The following is a 24941-nucleotide window of genomic DNA, read 5'->3' on the forward strand; positions in this document are numbered from 1 at the left end:
CGCCAATGATCATGCCAGTCCCGAGCCCATGCAACTAGGAGTTACAAGGCTGTCATCTGAAGAGAGATTGAGATGAGTCATTCAGAACTTATGTTTTTACTGCGGTAGTGCAGGCCACCGCAACGCAGTGTGTCCACTCAAGGCCCGGAGAGACTTCGCTGACAACAGCCGGGTGAGTGTTGATCACATCTCCATTACCAATGCTAAACCTCTCACTACCATTGTCGAGATTACTACTGAAAATGACTTGTTTGAATTCACAGCGCTGATTGACTCTGGCTCAGCATTAAACCTCATTCATCAAGACCTCGTTACAACATTCAACATTCCCGTGCTACAATGTGATCCTCCTATCAAGGTGAACGCTGTAAACAACAAACCCACTGGAAGTGGCATAACTCAACAAACTCAACCCATGAAGATGCAAGTAGGCCTATTTCACCGAGAAACCATCACATTCCATGTCATTGACTCTCCATGCCATGAAATCATCCTTGGATACCCCTGGTTATCTGTTCACGACCCAGTCATCTCTTGGCAGAGTGGTGAGATCAAACATTGGTCACAATTCTGTTTTTCTAAGTGTCTAAATAACGTCATTTCTAAGCCTTGTCTCACTACCAGCATCGAAAGTCCAGAGTGCAAGCCCATCACCATACCATCCTGTTATCAAGACCTTCAAGAAGTATTCAGCAAAACCAAAGCCACTCAACTGCCACCTCATCGTTCTTGGGATTGCGCCATTGATCTCTTACCAAGCGCCATGCCACCCAAAAGTAAAGTCTATCCACTGTCACGTCCAGAAAGTCAAGCTATGGAAGCATACATCGAGGAAGCTCTCAGCTCTGGTTTCATCCGTCCATCCACTTCCCCTGCTGCAGCAGGATTTTTCTTCGTGGAGAAGAAGGATGAAGGACTACGCCCATGCATCGATTATTGAGGTTTGAACAATGTCACAGTCAAGTTTTGTTATCCACTACCACTAGTTCCTGCAGCACTTGAACAGCTCAGAGAAGCTAAAATTTACACCAAACTAGATTTGAGAAGTGCATATAACCTCATTAGAATCAAGGAAGGTGATGAATGGAAGACTGCATTTCTGACCACTAGGGGGCACTATGAATACCAGGTTATGCCGTATGGGCTGGCCAATGCACCTGCGGTATTCCAATCCTTCATTAACGAGATTTTCAGAGACGTCTTGAACAAATTTGTGGTGGCTTATATAGATGATATCTTGATCTATTCCAAGTCTGAAGAGGAACACAAAGGTCATGTCAGAACTGTACTTACCAGGCTGTTAGAGAATCAACTCTATGTCAAGGCGGAAAAATGTGAATTCCATGTGCAACGAACATCTTTCCTAGGCTACAACGTCAGCCATCAAGGTGTGGAAATGGACAAATCCAAGATCACGGCAGTCACAGAATGACCACAACCCACTACAGTGAAGGAGCTTCAACGCTTTCTGGGATTTGCCAATTTCTACCGACACTTTATACGGAACTACAGCATCACAGCAGCACCTCTGACATCACTACTGAAGGGTAAACTGTCAAAGTTGAAATGGACTGACCAAGCTATACAAGCATTCACTAACCTCAAGCACAGCTTTACCACTGCACCAATCTTAAAACACCCTGATCCCAACTTGCCATTCGTGCTGGAAGTTGATGCCTCCGACTGCGGAATAGGTGCAGTGCTCTCCCAACGCCACGGACAACCAGGCAAGCTTTTTCCCTGTGCTTACTTTTCTAGAAAACTCACGGATGCTGAGCATAATTATGATGTTGGAAACAAGGAGCTACTGGCTATGAAGGCGGCCATTGAAGAATGGAGACACTGGTTGGAGGGTTCCACTCACCCCTTCCAGGTAATCACTGATCATAAGAACCTTGAATACATCAAGAGTGCTAAAAGACTAAATCCTCGCCAGGCTCGCTGGTCCTTGTTTTTTACCAGGTTCCAATTCACCGTGACCTACCATCCTGGCAGTAAAAATAGCAAGGCAGACGCTCTTTCCAGGAGACATGACCATCCACTGACAGATCACCAACCTGAATCCATCCTGCCACCGTCTATCATCATAGCACCAGTCACTTGGGACTTGATGGATGAAATTCAGAGAGAACAACGCAATGAACCCGCACCTCAGGGTTGTCCCGCTAACAAACAATATGTTCCTTCCAGGCTTCGACTACGTGTCATGCAGTGGGTCCATACGTCACTTTGTTCCGGGCAGGTATGTCACGCACACTACATCTCACTCAATTCCTTCTGGTGGCCAGCTATGGTTAAAGATGTAACAAATTACGTCAAGTCATGTTCTGTGTGTGCACAGTCAAAAACCCCCAAAGAACTTCCATCTGGTCTGTTACAACCATTGCCCATACCCCAGAGACCTTGGTCACACCTATCAGTAGACTTTGTCACCGATCTACCCCCATCTGACGGATTTACCACAATCCTAGTAATTATTGACCGCTTCTCTAAGGCTTGTAGACTCATACCTCTGAAAGGTCTTCTCATACAGCTATGGATACTGCTCAAGTGATGTTCCACAACGTCTTCAGGATTTACGGTATCCCCAAAGACATTGTTTCAGACCGAGGAACCCAGTTCACGTCCCAGGTATGGAAAGCATTCTGTAAACAATTGGACATTAATGTCAGTGTAACTTCAGGTTACCACCCGCAATCGAACGGGCAAGTGGAGAGGCTGAATCAGGAGATTGGCAGATACCTCAGGTCATACTGTGGACGTGAACAGCATCAGTGGTCAGAGTTCCTTCCATGGGCAGAGTACGCGCAAAACTCATTGAGGCATTCATCCACTGGTCTTACACCGTTCCAATGCGTGCTAGGATACCAACCCCCCATGTTCCCGTGGTCAGGTGAACCATCACTAGTACCTGCAGTCGACGACTGGATTCGCCGTAGCGAGAGGGTGTGGGACAGCGCTCATGTACGTCTGCAAAGAGCTGTCAGGGATCAGGAGATTCAAGCTAATCAACGACGTCGTCCACATCCTCCCTACCAACCTGAACAAAGGGTCTGGCTCTCCACACGGGACCACAAGTTACGGCTGCCCAGCAGGAAGCTCAGCCCACGGTACGTAGGCCCACTCAAGATCTTAAGACAGATTAATGCGGTCACTTATGAACTTGAGCTTCCTGTTAACTATCGCATCTCTCCCTCCTTCCATGTTTCCCTCCTGAAACCGTTCCACCCGGATGCTGACCCCAACGTCGGGAACCGAGAGCCACCTCCACCGCTGGACATTGATGGAACCCCGGCATATGCGGTAAAGGAGTTGTTGGACTCCAGACGGAGAGGGGGTCAGCTCCAATACTTGGTGGACTGGGAGGGATACGGACCAGAGGAGAGATCATGGGTAGCCGCCCACGACATCCTGGATCCTTCATTGATTGAGGAATTTCATCGAGCCAGACCCGATCGTCCAGCACCGCGATCACGGGGACGTCCTCGCAGAGCGCCAGGAGTCGCTCGTGGGGGGGGGGATTCTGTAACGCTACGCCAGCAGAGGGAGCCCTCGCCTGAGTACTGACTGTGTGCCGCTCCCTCTGCTTCACCTGTCATTTCCTGTTTGGTGGACATTTAAGCATGGCTTTAGCCATTGTTACTTCGCGAAGTATTGCCAGCCTGTCTGCCTTACCGAGTATTATTCCCATTGCCATTGTTTGCCTTCTTGTGTATGATCATTGCCTGTTTACCCTGTTTTCTGCCTTTTGGATTGCCCACTGTTTTATTGCCTGGATTGGACTGCCTATCTGTGTATGTACCCCTGCCTGTTTCACGTTTCTGATTTACTGCCTGCTGTTTTGGATTTGTTTGCTGTGGATTTCATTAAAACACTGCACATGGATTCTAACGCCACCTCAGCGTCCTTACAGAAACATTATAGATTTAACACTCAATTCTATTATATTTCTGAACAGTAATGAAGATTCTCTTGATCATTGTAATTTGCGAAATATCATTTATTCTATAACAAATTAATAAAGATTTTATTCTTTTTCATTTAAGGTAAACAATGGAAATGCATCACTCAAGCCTCCTCAGTGTGTTCGTTCTATTATCTGCTTACCTGTACCTCTGCCTTGTCCTTAAGCAAACTGAAGATGAAATAATTTACTAGTAACATCTGCTTTTAAATACTATTGGACTTTTGAAATATATAGCACCAATCAGGGGTCAGTTCCTCAGCACAGACCTTTAAGAGAAAGGCTGAAATACCATCAGGGCCAGTGCCCGGTTGCATGAAACTCCTTAAGTGAGGGTTTCCCTGAGGGAGAAAAAATCCCTGAGGTAAGGGATTTCACTAAGAGCGTTGCAACAAACTTCTTAACTTTCACCCTTACCTAAGTGTTTACACTAAAGCCGGGGACACACCTAACAATTAGCTGAAACATTCTAAGACTGAACTGAACACACATACCGATTGTTTCCTTTGACTGGAGCCAATTTATATACTTACACATGGAATTTGAACACCGACTGTAATCGCAGACTGAACGCAACTGGCTCTGACTGGACGCGTTTGAGCGCGATCAGTCATAAGTATCAATTTACATTCGTAATCGGCCTTACAATCGTTAAGTGTGTGCGCGGCTTAAGCGTTTCACGGTAGTTTCTGACAACATACGGCAATGATCGCAGTGGTTGCTATAGTTACTACCTCTAACAGTAAACAGAACATAACGAACCACAAAGCCAAATCCTCACTAAAACCACATTTGTATGAATATATTTGTGCTATGGAGAGTATAAACATAACAGAAATCAAAAAACATAAACCAAACTGGACAGAGGACGAAAAGGCAATTCTTTTAGAAGAATTCACAAAAAGAAAAAACATTCTTCAAAGCCGCTATAACCCATCAGTCACTCATTCACACAAATCGAAAGCCTGGCAGGAGATAACAGAAAAAATAAATTCAAGAAATCTTGCTGTCAAGCGAACAATAGAAGAAGTTATGAAAAAGTATGAAAACATAGTGGTGAGTTCAAGAAAAGAAATAACAAACCGTAAAAAAGAATCTGGAAAGACCGGCGGTGAGTAACATTCATGCTCGTGCCTGATAAATTGTATCAAAATGGTATCGCGCTTGGTTTGGAACAATGTTACAATTGTTTTGTTATGTAAAGGAGGAGGGCCACCGCCACAAGACCTATCCGACACAGCGAAATTGGTACAAGACATTTTAGGGAAGGATTCTCCTACTCTAGTTGGTATTCCAGGCATTCCTCAAAGCAGTTCGGGAAGCAGGTAAAATTATGCAGATGAACGCTATAACCTAAATTACTTATACGTATAAACTGCATTTTGGCGTGACAAAGTTTCAAGTCTCTAGGCTTTACGGTTTGGGCTGCACGATCAGTTTTTGGGGAGAATAATAATAATGAAAATCCTTACAATTACAATATGTTTTCAGCACTTCATGCTTGAACCCCTAATAATAATACTTTTCAGCCTACCTACTCCAAACTGGGAAGATGTTCGAGTGACAAGCCCCACTCCCAGCCATACAGCCCCAAGGTAGTGATATCTATTAGATTATTATTCAGTTGTACAATTATGTGTAGCCATGTGTACACGCACGCACGCACGCAAATATATATTGCGTGTGTGTGCATGTGTGTAAGTGTGTGTGTGTGTGTGTGTGTGGTAGTAGTAGTGGTAGTGGCAACTGGTTTGTTTTGTTTTCAGACGTTCGTCTGAGGAGAAAGGATTTGAAACCACCAAGGCTACATCAGGGCTGGCTGAGCTTCAACGAGAAGTTCTTTTGCTGCAAAAGAGGAAAGCAGAGTTGGAGATTTCTAAAATAGAAATGGAGAAGGAAAACTTGAATATGCGGAATATAGTTCTGCAATACAAAATTAACAAACTTGCTCAAGATGGATTAATAACTTTACAACCAGTAGGGGAAGAGTAACACAAACGTTGATCTGTTGGTATATAGGGTGTTTATTGTTCAAATGGTTTGTAATATAAAATTATTTAATAACTATATAACAATACTGTCCTATAACAATACATAACTAATGCGATTTCCTTACTGTAAATGTGCTGTTTTTTTCAATGTATAATTAAAAATGTATATATTACAGCCTTGAATAAAGAAAAGTATATAGAATAAAGTTTTGATTTTACTTATTTTTAATTATTAATTATACTGCTTTATAGAGTATCTAAACACTATTATAGCCTACAGTTTAACATATTCTAGCTCACATTAGGAAAAAAATTTTTGCACAAGCACATCTCAGATAGCATGTCCCTCTGTCACATCCTCCACGTTATGATTCGGCTGCACTACGCCTTCAGGTTCAGTGTAGTCATCCATGAGCACACCTAAGTCTTTGGATATGTTAAAGAGGATGACGCATGCAATGATGAATCTTCCTGCTCTTGCTGGTTCTAGACGCAGCTCCCCGTGAAGACAGTGAAATCTCCTTTTAAGCTGCCCAATCGTTCTTTCAATGATTACTCTAGTTTTTGTTAGAGCAGTGTTGTATCTTTCCTGCAATAGGAAAAAGATTTAGTTTTACTTTTACTAATTGTAGGCTTATTTATCCATAAACAACTTAACTGAAGTAAATTATTTTTGCCTGTGCATCTCCTGCTGGATTCCTGAAAGGTGTCATCAGCCATGAACGACATGGATAACCACTGTCCCCTAAAAGTAAGCCCCTGTGTGATCCATTCTCAAAACTGCGATAAATGTTACTCTCTGATAACACGCGTGCGTCATGGGTACTCCCAGGCCACTCGGTGGTAACATTTGTTATTTTGCAGTCTGGATCACATATTAGCTGGACATTTAGGGAATGGAAGTTTTGGAGGTTAACAAATTGATCTTCATATTGGTGAGGGGCTTGAATTCGCACGTGTGTTCCATCTATTACTCCGCAGATGCGTGGGAATCCAGCGACTGCAAAAAAAACGCTCTGCTATTGCGTCCTCTCGTCTTTGGATGGAAATTTTACGTATTTGTCAATTTGGCGACACAGAGCTAAGGCCACTCGATGTACAGTTCTGCAGACAGTAGATTTGTGCACTTTAAAGACGTCGGCAATGACAGACTGAAAAGTACCGCAAGCAAAAAACCCCAAGGCAATTAAAACTTGAAGCAGTGCTGGAACTGCGTAACTCCGCCGGGTTTGGTGCTCAATGTCATGTTCTAGAGTCGCGGTGAGACAAAGGATTGACTGGCGGTCAAACCGATATTCTCTCAATAACTGTATATCATTCATCGTCTCCAAGGGATTATTGCGATCATTAAAAACATGCCTTGGTATTTCCTCCTCTTCAATTAACACTAAATCAGCCATCGTATTTTGAGTGTCAGTTGATTTAAGGGAGCTGTTTTGGTCCCTTAAAATTATTAAGGTGAAATGGTCGCTAAGGACTTTGTAGCAACGCTTAAGGAAACACTTAGATAATTAAGGGGAAAAATGTAATAACAGCCTTAAGTTCCTTAAGAAAACCCTTAGGGTTTTTTTCTTGCAACCCAAGTTTCACTAAGGGTACCCTTAACCTTATATTTAAGGGATTTCTTAGCTTAAGGAGTTTCATGCAACCGGGCACAGAAGACTTCATAGGGCACATAGGTTTGAAAAACAACTGAATGTAGTCAGGGTCAATCATCAACCTGTTCTTCCCAAGGTCAGAAGTAATCAGAGTTCAATTCTATTTTACATTCATTATCAAAGTTATGATTATCATACCTTAGGAAAAAAACAGTTCAAGTCATTTGCCTTTTGTAAATCATCATTTGCTGGTTGCATATGTGTTATATTTTTTTTATTCAATTCCACATCCTTTGGGTCTTAGACTTGTAAAAGTTCTCTTCTAGAATTTGTTTTTGTTGTTTTTTTCTTTTAAGCAACTGATTCAGTTCTTTCTGAACAGATTTTAGTGCTATATGGTTGTGGTTTTTAAAAGCATTTTTCCCCCCTGTAAATGCAGTGCTTTATCTCCTTTGTGATATAAAGTTTGTTATTTGGGTAAATAGTTACCTATTTTTCAGTAACCATACTATCTGTACAGAAATTTACAAAGTTATTGCTTTTGTGATTTCATCAATGTCAGCACTGTAAACATATTTCACTCAGTGCATAAGAAACAGCCTTTCAGAGACTCAATGCTGTTTTCCGACCACACTGACACATCTTTAGTCATAGGTTTAGAACTCTTCAAGACTGGTGGAATAATAATTTGGGCCTTGATTTTGCGTTATATGCCTTCTTTACATTCTAATAGCATTTGTCTATAATTCTATAGTCTTTTATGGCGCAATCAACATTTTGCTTAATGACAGTTCCAGTGTGCAGCGGTTGAAGTCTCCCAGTATAAAAACAGTATAATTAATTTGCTCCGCAGCTCTTACTGTATTTCCAAAGGGTGGAACACAAACTCCACAGGTGATGATATTCCCAAACTCCCTCTGTAAATTAAAAAGGTCTTGAACTTAAGCAAAGCAGTTCAACATCAGTATTACATACCGTGGCTCTCACTGTGAACTGGGAACACCAGCCTTCATTCCCAAACACACACACACTCACCCACCTCGGTTCTTGCCTGATGCTGCAGAACGACTGGCCCAAACCAGAGAGCCATCTATCCACCTCAAACTGTGAACTGGCCATGTCTGGATGAAGCCAGGTTTCCGTGAACACCATTTCCATGAACGCCTGCTTCTCTGTATTCAAAACAGACCCTAGCTTTAATGCGAAGTTCCTCAATTTTATTTTGCAGAGATCTGACATTGCTTAATACAGGCAAAATAGGTCTGTTTTATTGTGAATGTGGGTTTAAATATATAAAGAAGGAAAATTGTAAAGTACTTTTGTTTTTTCGTTTTTTTGTTTGTTTTGCAGTTATGTTTTTATTTTATGAAAATAGACTATGTAGCTATATATATATATATATATATATATATAGAGAGAGAGAGAGAGAGAGAGAGAGAGAGAGAGAGAGAGAGAGAGAGACCTAATTTGTTACCTGAAATAACTTTCAATAACAATAACAGGTTAGCCTATAGCGTTTGGTTCATGTAACTTAGCCTGTGTAAGGTGGAGGAAAGCCAAAGAACCAAACTATTGTGTTACTCATGTTAACCTAAAACACTAAGAAATTTATTGAAGTAACAACACAAAAATATTCAAGTTTTAAAAAATCCAGAAAATTATCTAAACAATGTAGGCTAATCTAAATTATCTATCACTTACGTTATTCATCTGAGGATCCAGAAACAAGCTCTAGTAATCCAAAACCCCCATGCTCCCGTTTATAACTTTATAATTTGATACGTTCAAAAACTAATGTCGTGCAATTATACCTCACCTCAGAAATTCGCGCCGTTCTGGCCAGGTTCGTGCCCGCGCTCTGCAGTGAAGCACGTGATCAGCCGAGCAAAAACGTGGAAATTCACTATATAAAACTTTGCTATATAATTTGCACATATAATTGCTCTAAAGTGAATAACGTCTGGGTCTTTGGGTCTGACCCAAATTGGTAAGTAGGCCTGCCTATGCAACTCCTAATCGCCATCTAGAGTTGGAAAGAAATACAGCAACTAAATGAGGAATATAGCAAGTAAATTTCACATTTTCTTATACATATTGTGATTCGTGAGATAAACAGATTAAATATAAGAATGTTTTACAACCATGGACACATTTAGCCCATATTATATATTATATCTATAGTCAACATGCTTTAGTTTATATTAGTTTGCTTCATTTATTTCCATCCAAATGTTTGACACACATACAAAAAAAAAAAAAAGAGGAAAAGAAAAATACTACAATTGACAAGGAAACCTACAAATATGCAGTTAAAACTTGTGTTTTTATTGACAGCTATCCTATCTAATTTCTTTAATCTAATTTCCTAATCTTTTTATGCAAGACCCTACAGGTGTTATCTGGTGGAATGACTGGTATGCAACACTAGGGGTAGGTTTTCAGCTCAAAGAAATGACAAAAAAAAAAAAAAAAATCAAATCTCAATAATCAGACACATATTCTACTCTAATTCAAATAAATGTAAGATGGCTCTAACAGGATGTTTAAAGCACACTTTCACTCTTCATTCTCTCACTAGTTTACTTTGTGTACTAATAATGTTCAGTGTATGCGTTACAATAATTTGTTTTTGTCATTTTTTTCCCGAAAGTTCAGTGTAATTCCCATCACATTTCAATTATGTTGTTTTATAGAATTCTGTTGTGTTAAATATTATTTTTTCTTCATTTTTTAATATTGTTCACATGTAATATCTTAATTTTCTTGACATATCACATGACTCATTTCATCTCAAGCTTTTCACTGTCGCTGTTGTCTCTTTCTTAACAAGTACATCAAGATTTGGAAAAACTGTATCGGGGTGAATTTTTCTGTTGTAGTTGATTAATAGACTATTTTATTTGGATGGTAGAGGACTTAGAAGCTACTAAATCTATGCATGCAGTTCTCATAAAATATCATGTACAAGCTTTGACATGTTTTGTGTGCACAAGGAAGTATGTGATGTTATCCTTTTTTGTGCACTCCCAATGTGTTGCACGTACTAGCTGGGCAGGACTTGTTTCACATCATTTTAGTAGTGGAAAGCAGTCAGAAATTTACTCACTCAGTTGCATGCTTGGATTTTCCTGCACAGCTAACAAACTTTGTGTGGTAAGTGAAGCAGATTACCTTTATTTTACTCAAACAATTAAAATAAGTGTTGTCATATTTTGTGTAACTGAAATATAATAAACTTTCTTTCATCAAAGGTTCAAAACGAAGATGTATTTCCTCCCTGTCACTTTGTTAGCATTCTTGAGCATATTATCTCAAGTGTTAGGAGGTAAAGTGTTAGTATTTCCACTGGATGGAAGTCACTGGGTGAACATGAAAGTCCTGATTGAGGAATTACATTCACGAGGTCACAACGTGACGGTGCTTAGAGCCTCCAACAGCTGGTATATCAAAGAGGAATCTCCTTTCTACACCTCTATCAATGTTTTTAATAGCGGTGGCATTGAAAAGGAGCTGCTTGATGCATTCACAAGACAAATTCTGGTCTTTAGAAGAGAAAAATGGTCCATCTGGAGTCAACTCACACTGGTTTCAGAGACTGGAACATTATTTGAAGAAATGCATTGCAATCAACTTTCTTTAATGGGGAAAATATTTGAAAATAAAAACTTAATGGATTCACTTCATAACGCAAAGTATGACCTAGTTCTGACAGATCCGGCTTTTGGAGTTGGAGTTTTCCTGGCCCATCGTCTTGCCCTCCCTCTTGTGTTAAATGTCCGTTGGACGATGCATGGAGAGGCACATTATGAAATAGCTCCTTCACCTCTGTCGTATGTTCCTGTACCAGGAATGGAGCTGACTGATAAGATGACGTTTGGTCAGCGTGTGCAGAATGTAATGGGATACATGTTTTCGCTTTATCACAAAACCAGGTATACCTCACACTACCATTCCTTCTGCAATAAATACTTTGGATCAGAAATCAATTACAAATCCCTTCTTCGGGATGCAGATATCTGGCTCATGAGAAATGACTTTACGTTTGAGTTTCCACGACCCACAATGCCAAATATCGTCTACATGGGAGGCTTCCAGTGCAAACCAGCTAAGCCACTTCCAGATGACCTTGAGGAGTTTGTACAGAGCTCAGGAGAGCATGGACTCATTGTTATGTGCCTAGGGACGCTTTTTAGTCATCTTCCACAAGACATCACAGAGGAAATTGCTGCCGCTTTTGCCAGACTGCCTCAAAAAATTATTTGGAGACACACTGGACCTCGACCTGTCAACACTGGTGAAAATACATTACTCATTGACTGGTTACCCCAGAATGACCTTCTTGGACATCCTCAAACTAAAGTGTTTATAACACACGGAGGCACCAATGGCATCCAAGAGGCCATCTATCATGGGGTTCCCATTTTGGGTCTACCTTTAGTATTTGATCAAGGTGACAATCTTTCTAGAATGAAAGCTAGAGGCACAGCTAAACTTGTGGACATTGCAGAGTTGGACAGGACAATGTTTCTAGAGGCATTAAAGGAAGTTTTGCATAACTCATCTTACAGGGAGAACATGCAGAGACTGTCCAGACTGCACCACGACCAGCCAATGAAACCTCTTGATCGTGCCGTCTTCTGGATTGAGTTTGTCATGAGGAATAAAGGAGCCCCTCATTTACGAACACAGTCTTTCAGAATGTCCTGGATTGAGTACCACTGTATAGATGTTATTTTGACCGTAATGGCGACACTTTTCATATTTGCATTTTTGATTATATATGTGATTCGATATCTTTTTAGAGTTTTGTTCAAAAAGAAGGTAAAATGTGCATGATATATAATTACTGTATGAGTTCATTGTGAAAAAGTATTCTTGCTGGATTTGTAAAACAACATTTTAGTAAGATTACAATTTGAATTCACAGCAAATGCAGGCATTTACAGATAATTTTGCACTGACTATTTAGAGCTGCTTTTATTGTCAGTAGAATCTTGAGCCTCAATAGAGGTAAATTTCATATTGGTTATAAATGAAAGAAAAAGTTTTCCCTTGTATTATGATGAAGTCTCTCTTTTTTTGTGTTCACATGCAGAAAGTTTGACTTCAGTCAAACTAATTTGTCTTTTAAAAATGTCATGTAAAAAGACTTTAAACAGACTGCAACTGTGCCAGTCTGATTTTTACAAAGCCGCAGTAGCAATAATGTTGTTTAGCTTTGTCCAACATTAATTAGAACAAGTGGCCTCTGCATTGTGCTTATGCTCTGAAAGAAAGAGGTGACTTGCAATGTGTATTTGATCATTCAGATCGATTACATGTTAGATGACGCATACTTACAGACAGATGAAGACTGTTGCTTGACTATGATAAAACCCACTGTAAATCAATATAACTGTGCATGTAGGCTACTTATTAAAAATATGAATGACTTCAGTTTATGAAGCAATATATAACTGAATAACTGTCCAATTGTACAGAACTGAAATATTAAAGACTGAATGTTCAATTCCATCCGATGTTGATTTCTTCTCTCTCTTCCAGAATGCACTTTTTTTCCCGCTTATTTTAAAGGTTTCGTTCACCCCAATATTATATTTCTTTCATCATTTTCTTAACCTCATGTTGTTCCAGATTTGTATAACTTTATATCTTCTTTCCTACTGCCTTGCAGTTTTACAGATTATTCAAAAACACTTACAATATCACTGTGTCCAAATCTCAAATGTCTGGTTGTAGCCAACTGAAGAGGAGTCTACTCTCTACACTTCCATGGACACTGGTGAATTTGACTAACTTCATGGAGGCGTTTCTCCCTCAACTACTGAAAATGCAGAGACAAGGACGATACGAGGCTGAATCCAGCTTCTTATTCGCAGCTTCTTATTGACGCTATCCGGTCCACCTTAAAAGACGCGACGCTTCCGCGTTTGTAGCTTCTTATTCACGCTCAATTTAGGGACAGTGCGGTTTTTCTCTTTTTCGCGCTTTTTTGAGGTATTGTGTTGCTTTTTGTGTCTATTTTCAGAAACTATTTTGAAATGCAAATAACACTGATATATCAGCGAAAATAGGCTGTAAAAATACAAAGGCACATAAAATATAATTAGTATTCTTTGTTTATTGAGCGTGTCATCAGCTCAACTTGAAGGACCGTGTAGTTTTTCTCTTATTCACGCATTTTATGCTATTATTGTCTATTTTCAGAAAAAAATAATAATAACACCGAGATATCTGTGAAAAATCCTGTATAATTACAAAGGTATATAAAAAAAACAATTACATCATTCTTTTTGCACGTCATCATTTAAAAGCATTAATGAATCAATTGAACAAAAAATAATTCAAGCAAATATTACAGATTTCAATATCACAAGGTAGAGACTATACCAGCTCCAGCTCCAGCTTGGATCCAGCCTGTTATGAAGACTTCAGATGAAGGACTCCAGAACATCAAACATGGATGATTATACAAAATTATCATGTTATCATTGCTTTGCATGCACACTACTTTTGCTTAAAAGAAGTAAATACTACAATTTGTATATCTTACAACTGTACGTTCTGATATCATCTCATAAAAAAAGACTGTTGTGTTTTGTCACATAGAAACATGAATTTGCTGTAAAGCTTCTTTTGAAATATGTATAGTGAAAAGTGCTATACAAGTTAATGTGAATTAAATTACCTTTGAGGGTGCGTTAAAAGTTGCACTAGAGCCTTATTCCCAATGTACTTGTCTGTCACAATGCACATTTTCAGACATTTTTACTGTAGCATTTTAAAGTTATGGACCCATGAATTTGACAAATGTGACAATACAGTCACAGGAGAAATTGCATTATTGGCCCAATTGGAGGCGCTATATCTCAGCTGCCTTTGAGGGTGCGTTAAAAGTTGCACTAGAGCCTTATTCCGACTGTACTCGACTGTCACCATGCATATTTTCAAACATTTTTACTGTAGCATTTTAAAGTTATGGACCCATGAATTTGACAAATGTGACAATACAGTCATGGGAGAAATTGCATTATTGGCCCAATTGGAGGCACTATATCTCAGCTGCCTTTGAGGGTGCGTTAACAGTTGCACTGGGGACTTATTCCCAATGCACTTGACTGTCACCATGCACATTTTCAACATTTTTACTGTAGCATTTTAAAGTTATGGATCCATGAATTTGAGAAAAGCAACTTAACACCAAAAGAGAGCTGAGATATAGTGAATCTAAATGGGCTAATAATGCAATTTCTCCTGTGAAAGAATTGTCACATTTGTCAAATTTATGGGTCCATAACTTAAAAATTCTACAGTAAAAATGTCTGAAAATGTGCATGGTGACACTCAAGTACATTAGAAATAAGGCCCCAGTGCAACTTTTAACGCACCCTCAAAAACAGCTGAGATATAGCGCCTCCAATTGGGCCAAAAGTGCAATTTCTCATGAAACTTTTGTCACATTTGTCAAATTCATGGGTCCATTACTTTAAAATGCTACAGTAAAATTGCTCATAATGTTGCATGGTGACAGTCAGGTGCACTTGGAATCAGGCCCCAGTGCAACTTTTAACGCACCCTCAAAGGCAGCTGAGATATAGCGCCTCCAATTGGGCTAATAGTGCAATTTCTCCTGTAAGTGTATTGTCACATCTGTCAAATTCATGGGTCCATAACTTTTAAATGCTACAGTAAAAATGTCTCATAATGTGCATGGTGACAGTCAAGTACATTGGGAATAAGGCTCTAGTGCAACTTTTAACGCACCCTCAAAGGCAGCTGAGATATAGCGCCTCCAATTGGGCTAATAATGCAATTTCTCCTGTAACTGTATTGTTACATTTGTCAAATTCATGGGTCCATAACTTTAAAATGCTACAGTAAAAATGTCTGAAAATGTGTATGGTGACACTCAAGTACATTAGGAATAAGGCCCCAGTACAACTTTTAACGCACCCTCAAAAACAGCTGAGATATAGTGCCTCCAATTGGGCTAATACTGCAATTTCTCCTGTAACTGTATTGTTACATTTGTCAAATTCATGGGTCCATAACTTTAAAATGCTACAGTAAAAATGTCTTAAAATGTGTATGGTGACACTCAAGTACATTAGGAATAAGGCCCCAGTACAACTTTTAACGCACCCTCAAAGACAGCTGAGATATAGCGCCTCCAATTGGGCTAATAGTGCAATTTCTCCTGTAACTGTATTGTCACATTTGTCAAATTCATGGGTCCATAACTTTAAAATGCTACAGTAAAAATGTCAGAAAATGTGCATGGTGACAGTCAAGTACATTGGGAATGAGGCCCCCATGGAACTTTTAACGCACCCTCAAAGGTAATTTATTTCACATTCACTTGTAGCAAAAACAGAATAGTCATCTTTTATGAGATGATATCAGAACGTACAGTTATAAGATATTACTTCTTTTAAGCAAAAGTAGTGTGCATGCAAAACAATGATAACATGATCATTTTGTTTAATCATCCATGTTTGATGTTCTGGAGTCCGTCATCTGAAGTCTTCATAACAGGCTGGATCCAATCTGGAGCTGGAGCTGGAGCTGATAGTCTCTAGTTACCTTGTGACATTGAAATCTGTAATATTTGCTTGAATTAATTTTTTTATTCAGATAATTCATTAATACGTTCAAATGATGACGTGCAAAAATAATGATGTAATTGTTTTTTATATAGCCTACCTTTGTAATTTTACAGTAATTTTCACTGATATTTCGGTGTTATTTACATTTCAGAATAGTTTATTATTTTTTTCTAAAAATAGATAATATAGAAAAAGCGTGAAAAGAGAAAAACCACACGGTCCTTCAAGTTGAGCTGATGACACGTTCAATAAACAAAGAATACTATATTTTAAGTGCCTTATATTTTTGCAGCCTCTTTTCGCTGATATATCAGTGTTATTTGGATTTCAAAATAGTTTATTTTCCTTTAATTCTGAAAATAGACCCTAAAAGCAACACAATACCTTAAAAAGCGCGAAAAAGAGAAAAACCGCACTGTCCCTAAGTTGAGCGTGAATAAGAAGCTACAAACGCGGAAGCGTCGCGTCTTTTAAGGTGGACCGGATAGCGTCAATAAGAAGCTGCGAATAAGAAGCTGGATTCAGCCTCCTCATTCAAAAACTCATACTTTACCTCACCTCAGAAATTCGCGCCGTTCCGGTCAGTTTCATGCCTGCACGCTGCAGTGAAGCACGTGATCGGCGATAACCTCAGGGTCTTTTTCGGTAAATCATGAATTGAAAAAGTTTAAATGACAAACGACCCAAATTAGTAAGGATGCTACTTTTAATCGCCATCTAGTGTTGATAAGAAATACAGCAAGTAAATACAGGAATTCAGCAAGTAGGCCTAAATTTCTCAGTGTCTTATCCATAATGTGATTAGAATCATGAGATAGATTAAATATAAGAATGTTTTACAACTATGGACACATTTAGTCCATATTAACCAGTATCCAGTCAACACGCTTTTGATAAGTTTGCTTCATTTATTTCCATCCAAGTGTTTGACAAAAAAAAGGAGAAAAGAAAAATAATAAAACTGACAAGGAAACCTACAAATATGCAGTTAAAACTTGTGTTTTTATTGACAGCTATCCTAGGCAGACTACTAAATGACCGGTATGCAATACTAGGGGTAGGTTTTCAGATCAAAGGGCCAGTTGTTCAAAAGTAATCTGATCGGACTCCGGCTTTCGGATTGGATCAAATCTTGAAAATGGGTTGTTCAAAAGGAAAAAAGGATTCTGAAATAAGATTAGATCGCAAAATCCAATCCTAGTTTTAATCTGGATCAAACCTTCAGTTTGTGTTGTTCAAAACTTGTCAGTAGGATTTGGATAACTTTGATCCAAAAAAACAGGATTATCCTGATCCCAACAGGGGATAGGATTTCAAGGTGGATTCCAGGAGGAAAATGTAGTAAAACTTAAAACTGGTCAAAAAATACAACATTTATATCATGTAATATACATACACATTTTTTTTAATTTTGCTCTTGATTAGTTTAACTGTTAAATAAATTAGAAGTAGACATTAACATACATATTTAGCCTTTCGGTAACCTACTGTAAAGTAAAAAGATTTTGGTGCCATAAAACAATCCCCAAACAGCTGTAAATATCCAACAAAAATATTATATTTAATTCAAAACCCATATTCTTTCTATCAACATGTCCCTTTAGGGGCGCCGTAGAGCACTGGTAATCCAGATTTGGTAAAAGTGTGTATCTGGATCAGGGTGATCCAATCCAATTTTTCTTTGAAAAACCAGCACAAAAGTAAGATGGATTACCTGATCCTGGATAGCAAAACATAGGATTTCCAAATCCAGATCAATCTGATCCAGATTAAACTTTTTGAACAACTGGCCCAAAGAAATGACAAAAAAAGAAATCTCAATAATCAGACACATATTCTACTCTAATTCAAATAAAAGTAAGATGGCTCTAACAGGATGTTTAAAGCACACTTTTCATTCCCTCAATAGTTTACTTTGTGTACTAATAATGTTCAATTGTTTTGTGTTTTATAGCATTCTGTGTCAGAAATGACTGTTGTCTTAAATATTATTTATGTTTTAAAATATATATTTTAAAATATATATTTATATATATAGCCCATTACTGGATGTATATATTGTTCACAGATAATACTTCTTTATTTTCTTGACATATCACATGACTCATATACATTTCATCTCAAGCATTTCAATGACGCCTTTGTCTCCTTGCTAAACAACTAGTGGTAAAACAGTATGGGGTAAACATTTGTTGTAGTGGATTAATAGGCTATTTTATTTGGTCATTCTACTAAATCTATGCAGTTCTCATAACAATATCATGTACAAGCTTTGACATGTTTTGTGTGGTGTCAACTTTTCCATGTGCACTCCCAATGTGTTGCACGTACTAGCTGGGCAGGACTTGTTTCACATCATTTTAGTAGTGGAAAGCAGTCAGAAATTTACTCGCTCAGTCACATGCTTGGATTTTCATGCACAGCTAGCAAACTTTGTGTGGTAAGTGAAGCAGATTACCTTTATTTTACCCAAACAATTAAAATAAGTGTTGTCATATTTTGTGTAACTGAAATATAATCAACTTTCTTTCATCAAAGGTTAAAAATGAAGATGTATATTCCTCCCTGTCACTTTGTTAGCATTCTTGAGCATATTATCTCAAGTGTTAGGAGGTAAAGTGTTAGTATTTCCACTGGATGGAAGTCACTGGGTGTACATCTGGTCCATCTGGAGTCAACTCACACTGGTTTCAGAGGTTGGAACGATATTTGAAGAGATGCATTGCAATCAACTTGCCTTAATGGGGAAAATATTTGAAAATAAAAACTTAATGGATTCACTTCATACCGCTAAGTATGACCTAGTTCTGACAGATCCGGCTTTTGGAGGCGGATTTTTCCTGGCCCATCGTCTTGCCCTCCCTCTTGTGTTAAATGTCCGTTGGACGATGCATGGAGAGGCACATTATGAAATAGCTCCTTCACCTCTGTCATATGTTCCCCTACAAGGAATGGAGCTGACTGATAAGATGACGTTTGGTCAGCGTGTGCAGAATGTAATGGGATACATGTTTGCGCTTTATTACCAAACCAGGTTTATTTCCTCACACTACCATTCCTTCTGCAATAAATACTTTGGTTCAGAAATCAATTAGAAATCCCTTCTTCGGGATGCAGATATTTGGCTCATGAGAAATGACTTTACGTTTGAGTTTCCACGACCCACAATGCCAAATATCGTCTACATGGGAGGCTTCCAGTGCAAACCAGCTAAGCCACTTCCAGATGACCTTGAGGAGTTTGTACAGAGCTCAGGAGAGCATGGACTCATTGTTATGTGCCTAGGGACGCTTTTTAGTCATCTTCCACAAGACATCACAGAGGAAATTGCTGCCGCTTTTGCCAGACTGCCTCAAAAAATTATTTGGAGACACACTGGACCTCGACCTGTCAACATTGGTGATAATACATTACTCATTGACTGGTTACCCCAGAATGACCTGCTTGGACATCCTCAAACTAAAGTGTTTATAACACACGGAGGCACCAATGGCATCTTAGAGGCCATCTATCATGGGGTTCCCATTTTGGGTCTACCTTTAGTATTTGATCAAGGTGACAATCTTTCTAGAATGAAAGTTAGAGGCACAGCTAAACTTGTGGACATTGCGGAGTTGGACAGGACGATGTTTCTAGAGGCATTAAAGGAGGTTTTGCATAACTCATCTTACAGGGAGAACATGCAGAGACTGTCCAGACTGCACCACGACCAGCCAATGAAACCTCTTGATCGTGCTGTCTTCTGGATTGAGTTTGTCATGAGGAATAGAGGAGCCCCTCATTTATGAACACAGTCTTTCAGAATGTCCTGGATTGAGTACCACTGTATAGATGTTATTTTGACCGTAATGGCAACAGTTCTTATATTTGCATTTGTGACTGTTTATACAATTAGATATTTTTGTCTAGTTTTATTCAGAAAGAAGGTAAAACGTGAATAATATTGGAAATATCAGTTCATTTGAAATGTTTTGGATTGTTTCCTGACAGCATGTGCTTTTCTGCATCTTAAATTATTTAAAACATTTTACTGGATTTAAGAAACACTGTTTTAGTCCAATGCATGAAACTGAATATATTCTCTATACTGTTTGTTTTTAAGTGGCATTTTTGCTTTTCGCATACAACAATTTATTAGGATTTGCTACAAATATCATTCACATCTATCAATAACAGTACAAGGGCTAAAATGAATCTCATACATTATAATTAATTTAGTTAACACTGTACAATAAAGAGGAATCTGATCATGTGTACATGATATATTATTACTCCCTGACTCTTATACATAGTGAGACTGATCTGTCACTGCTGAAAAACTACAGTGACTTACAATGTAACATCTTTAAAAACAAAACAAGAAAAGAAAAAAAGAAAAATTAAACTGACAAGGCAACCTACAACTATGCAGTTAAAAAAACTGTTTTTGTTTTTACTGACAGGCATCCTAGGCTACTAAATCTCTTTATGCAGGACCCTACAGGTGTGACACTAGGGGTAGGTTTTCAGCTCAAAGAAATGACAAAAAAAAAAAAAAAAAAAAATCAAAACTCAATAACCAGACACATATTCTACTCTAATTCAAATAAATGTAAGATGGCTCTAACAGGATGTTTAAAGCACACTTTTCATTCTCTCACTAGTTTACTTTGTGTACCAATAATGTCCCACAGTTTATGCAGTACAGTAAATTGTTTTTGTCATTTCTGAAAGTTCAGAGTGTCATTTCCATCACATTTCAGTTATATTTTGTGTTTTATAGCATTCTGTGCCAGAAACAACCGTTGTGTTTAATGTTATTTATAGAGGACATAATCTAATAAATCTATGCAGTTCTCATAACAATATCACCTACAAGCTTTGACATGTTTTGTGCGCACAAGGAAGTATGTGGTGTCAATCTTCCCAAGTGGATTCCCAATGCATTGAACATATTAGCTGGGCAGGACTTGTTTCACATCATTTCAGTAGTGTAACGCAGTCAGAAATTTACTCACTCAGTCACATGCTTGGATTTTCATGCACAGCTAGCAAACTTTGTGTGGTAAGTGAAGCAGATTACCTTTATTTTACCCAAACAATTAAAATAAGTGTTGTCATATTTTGTGTAACTGAAATGTAATCAACTTTCTTTCATCAAAGGTCAAAAATTAAGATGTATTTCCTCCCTGTCACTTTGTTAGTATTCTTGAGCATATTATCTCAAGTGTTAGGAGGTAAAGTGTTAGTATTTCCACTGGATGGAAGTCACTGGGTGAACATGAAAGTCCTGATTGAGGAATTACATTCACGAGGTCACAACATGACCGTGCTTAGAGACTCGTTTTCACAACGGAGGAACCTTTTCATAGTTCCTACTTTCTAGAACTATTGGCATTCCCAACTTTCCCAAAATGGGGAAAATATTTGAAAATAAAGACTTAATGGATACACTCCATAGTGCAAAGTATGACCTGGCTCTGACAGATCCGGCTTTTGGGGTTGGGAGTTTCCTGGCCCGTTGTCTTGTCCTCCCTTTTGTGTTAAATGTTCGTTGGATGATGCATGTAGAGGCACATTACGAAAAAGCTCTGTCGTATAAAATGACGTTTGATCAATGTGTGCAGAACGTAATGGGATACATGTTTTCGCTTTATCACAAAACCAGGTTTATCTTCTCACACTACCATTCCTTCTGCAATAAACACTTTGGATCAAAAATCAATTACAAATCCCTTCTTCAGGATGCAGATATCTGGCTCATGAGAAACGACTTTACGTTCGAGTTTCCACGACCCACAATGCCAAATGTCGAATGTAATATTAAAGACTCAATGTTCAATTCCATCCGATGTTGATTTCTTCTCTCTCTTCCAGAATGCAGACATGAGTTCATGATTTTTTGACCCTCTTCCATGATGCCAACAAATCTGTCATCATTGTTTCTAACAGCATTTTTGTAACACTTACAACCTTGTTGAAGCAGTATGAGACTTTTTTGATTGTTTTAAAGGATTAGTTCACCCCAAAATTAAATTTGTTTCATCATTTAATAATCCTCATGTTGTTCCAAATCTGTATGACTTTATATCTTCTGTCCTACTACCTTACAGATTATTTCAGGACAATAATATGTATTTATCATTGTATTTGTGAAATGTTCTTATGTTCTCTTTTAATTGTTATATTCCTTCTTATCAAAGGTAATCGATGAAGATGCATCACTTCAACCTTCTTGGATTGTTCATCCTGTTATCTGCTCTGTCAAGATCTTATGCTGGTAAAGTTCTGGTCTTCCCTGCGGAGGCAAGTCATTGGATAAATATGAAGGTCCTTATTGTGGAGTTACATTCAAAAGGTCACAATATCACTGTGGTCCGAGGGTCTTTTAGCTGGTACATTGAGGAAAAGTCTCCTCTCTACACTTCCATTACTGTGGACACTGGTGAATTTGACAATGACTTCACTGAGAGGTTTCTCCCTCAATTACTGAAAATGCAGAGACAAGGACGATCATTTTGGAATGAAATGGCACTTCTGGATGAAACTTATAGGACGTTTTCAAGAATTCATCAGCAAATTTGCAATATGACAGCTACAATGTTTGAAAATGAGACCTTGATGAATTCACTGAAAGATGCTGCATATGACATTGTTCTGACGGATCCAGTTTTCGGAGGTGGAGTGTTACTGGCACACCGTCTTGGCCTCCCTCTTGTGTTTAATGTCCGCTGGACCATGTACGGAGAAGCCCATTTTGACATAGCTCCATCTCCACTCTCATATATACCTGTTCCAGGGTTACAGATGACCGACAAGATGACATTCAGTCAGAGAGTCATGAATATGATGCTATATATAATGGTTCATTATAAAACTTCCAAATACTTTGGTTATCATTACCAAGAGTTCACCCAGAAATATTTTGGCCCTGATGTTGATTTCTTCTCCCTCCTCCAGAATGCCGACATCTGGCTCATGAGAAATGACTTCACGTTTGAGTTTCCACGACCCACAATGCCAAATGTTGTCTACATGGGCGGCTTCCAGTGCAAACCAGCTAAGCCACTTCCAGATGACCTTGAGGAGTTTGTGCAGAGCTCAGGAGAGCATGGGGTCATCATCATGACTTTAGGAACTGTTTTTGGTCAGCTTCTGAGTGAAATCAATGATGAGATTGCTGCAGCTTTTGCTCAACTGCCTCAAAAGGTTATTTGGAGACACACAGGACCACGACCTGCCAACCTTGGTAATAACACATTGATTGTGGACTGGCTCCCTCAGAATGACCTGCTTGGACATCCTCAAACTAAAGTGTTTGTGGCACACGGAGGCACCAATGGAGTTCAGGAAGCCATCTACCATGGGGTGCCTATTGTGGGCCTTCCTTTATCTTTTGACCAACCTGACAATCTCTCCAGGATGCAAGCAAAGGGAACAGCAAAAATTGTAGATTTTGCAACTGTGGACAGGAATGTGTTTCTAGAGGCATTAAAGGAGGTTTTGCATAACCCATCTTACAGGGAGAACATGCAGAGACTGTCCAGACTGCACCACGACCAGCCAATGAAACCTCTTGATCGTGCTGTCTTCTGGATTGAGTTTGTCATGAGGAATAGAGGAGCCCCTCATTTACGAACACAGTCTTTCAGAATGTCCTGGATTGAGTACTACTGTATAGATGTTATTTTCACTCTTTTGATGATATTTGTGTTGTCTTGTTTTGTGATTTTCTCTATCATAAAATATCTTTGTTTTAAAGTAGTATTTAAAAAGAAAATGAAATCTGAGTGACTGAATATTTGGCTCAAATCTCAGGACATAATAACCAATATTTCTATTTCTTTTTCAAATTAAATGTCTCAATAATTTTTTTTTTTTTTTTGGAAAGTTGTAAAATGACACGACACATATGTAAATCCTTAAAATCCAATCTTTTAAAACAAAACTTGACTGATGCGACAATATGTGGTTTGAAATAAACTGTTCTTTGTGCTTTACAATTTTTTCTTGTACTTCCATTTCCTGGTGTAATTACAAGACAGCAAATTTTAAATCTTAAATCTAATATTTCTAAGTCATTTGATACTCATAGATACTTATGACTGATCGCGCTCAAATGCGTCCAGTCAGAGCCAATCTGCGATTACAGTCGGTGTTTCAAATTCCATGTGTGAGTATATAAATCGGCTCCAGTCGAAGGAAACAATCGGTATGTGTGTTCAGTTCAGTCTTAAAATGTTTCAGCTAATTGTTAGGTGTGTCCCCGGCTTAATGTGTTGGCATTTCTAATGGGAGATGTTTCCAACACTTGTTTACCATCGCCTGCATGGTGTCAAGAGAAATGGAGTGTTCTCTTCCAAACAATTTGATAAAGATTTTAAAAAAATATAATAAAAAGCAGAAAATTGCTAAACTTGAAGAATCTCTGGAGTCTATGAAGTTTTCATAAATGAGACAAAAACACATGCTGTGAGCTCGAGTGAAATGTATACCACATCCTGTAAAGGTGACAACTGTTGCATTATGTGTGTAGGTGAACATGGGTTCTGGGGGATAGAGGCATTGTTGTGTGTAACCGATAAGAATGAAGACATTTAGGAAATAAATATCTAGTAAGGTATAAATCTGATAAAAATTGTAGGGAAAACACCCTAGGAAGTAAAATTAGCTCAAATGAAATAATTTATTAGGGAATTATAAAGAGTTGTTTAGATTACGACCGAGCAACTGATTCGTCCAGCGTTCATTTGCTCGAGCCGTAATAACTCTGGTAACGGATATAAATATCCAACAATCGTGA

General features: G+C 38.6%; 2 protein-coding genes, 1 long non-coding RNA gene and 1 pseudogene across 7 annotated transcripts in view; 3 read left to right on the forward strand and 1 right to left on the reverse strand.

The window, feature by feature from the left end:
• Positions 1 to 24141, forward strand: part of LOC125247143 (UDP-glucuronosyltransferase 2C1-like) — a 40129-nt gene extending 15988 nt beyond the window's left edge. Inside the window, exons 1-3 of one of the 5 annotated variants that reach the window (XM_048158352.1) lie at positions 21087 to 21203; positions 22342 to 23002; positions 23099 to 24141. In XM_048158352.1, coding sequence (XP_048014309.1) covers positions 22349 to 23002; positions 23099 to 23932 — 1488 coding nt within the window. In that variant the 5' untranslated portion in view covers positions 21087 to 21203; positions 22342 to 22348 and the 3' untranslated portion in view covers positions 23933 to 24141. Of the gene's footprint in view, positions 1 to 18503; positions 18600 to 21086; positions 21204 to 21299; positions 21454 to 22341 lie in introns of those variants that run through there. The other 4 variants (XM_048158351.1, XM_048158349.1, XM_048158353.1 and 1 more) reach the window with 4 other exon arrangements.
• On the reverse strand, positions 5932 to 10321 carry LOC125247152. Its single transcript, XR_007180022.1, has 3 exons — positions 9370 to 10321; positions 8593 to 8725; positions 5932 to 6544 (listed from the first exon to the last, which is right to left on the reverse strand). It is a non-coding gene; the product is annotated as an uncharacterized LOC125247152 (long non-coding RNA).
• On the forward strand, positions 10458 to 13199 carry LOC125247148 (UDP-glucuronosyltransferase 2A2-like). Its single transcript, XM_048158356.1, has 2 exons — positions 10458 to 10706; positions 10805 to 13199. The coding sequence occupies exon 2, from the start codon at positions 10818 to 10820 to the stop codon at positions 12387 to 12389; it is 1572 nt and encodes a 523-aa protein (XP_048014313.1). The 5' UTR covers positions 10458 to 10706; positions 10805 to 10817; the 3' UTR covers positions 12390 to 13199.
• LOC125247150 lies at positions 18877 to 20100 on the forward strand (annotated as a pseudogene).
• Positions 24142 to 24941: the final 800 nt, after the last annotated feature.

Source organism: Megalobrama amblycephala, linkage group LG15, assembly GCF_018812025.1.
Source record: "Megalobrama amblycephala isolate DHTTF-2021 linkage group LG15, ASM1881202v1, whole genome shotgun sequence".
NCBI classification, from domain to species: Eukaryota; Metazoa; Chordata; class Actinopteri; order Cypriniformes; family Xenocyprididae; genus Megalobrama; species Megalobrama amblycephala.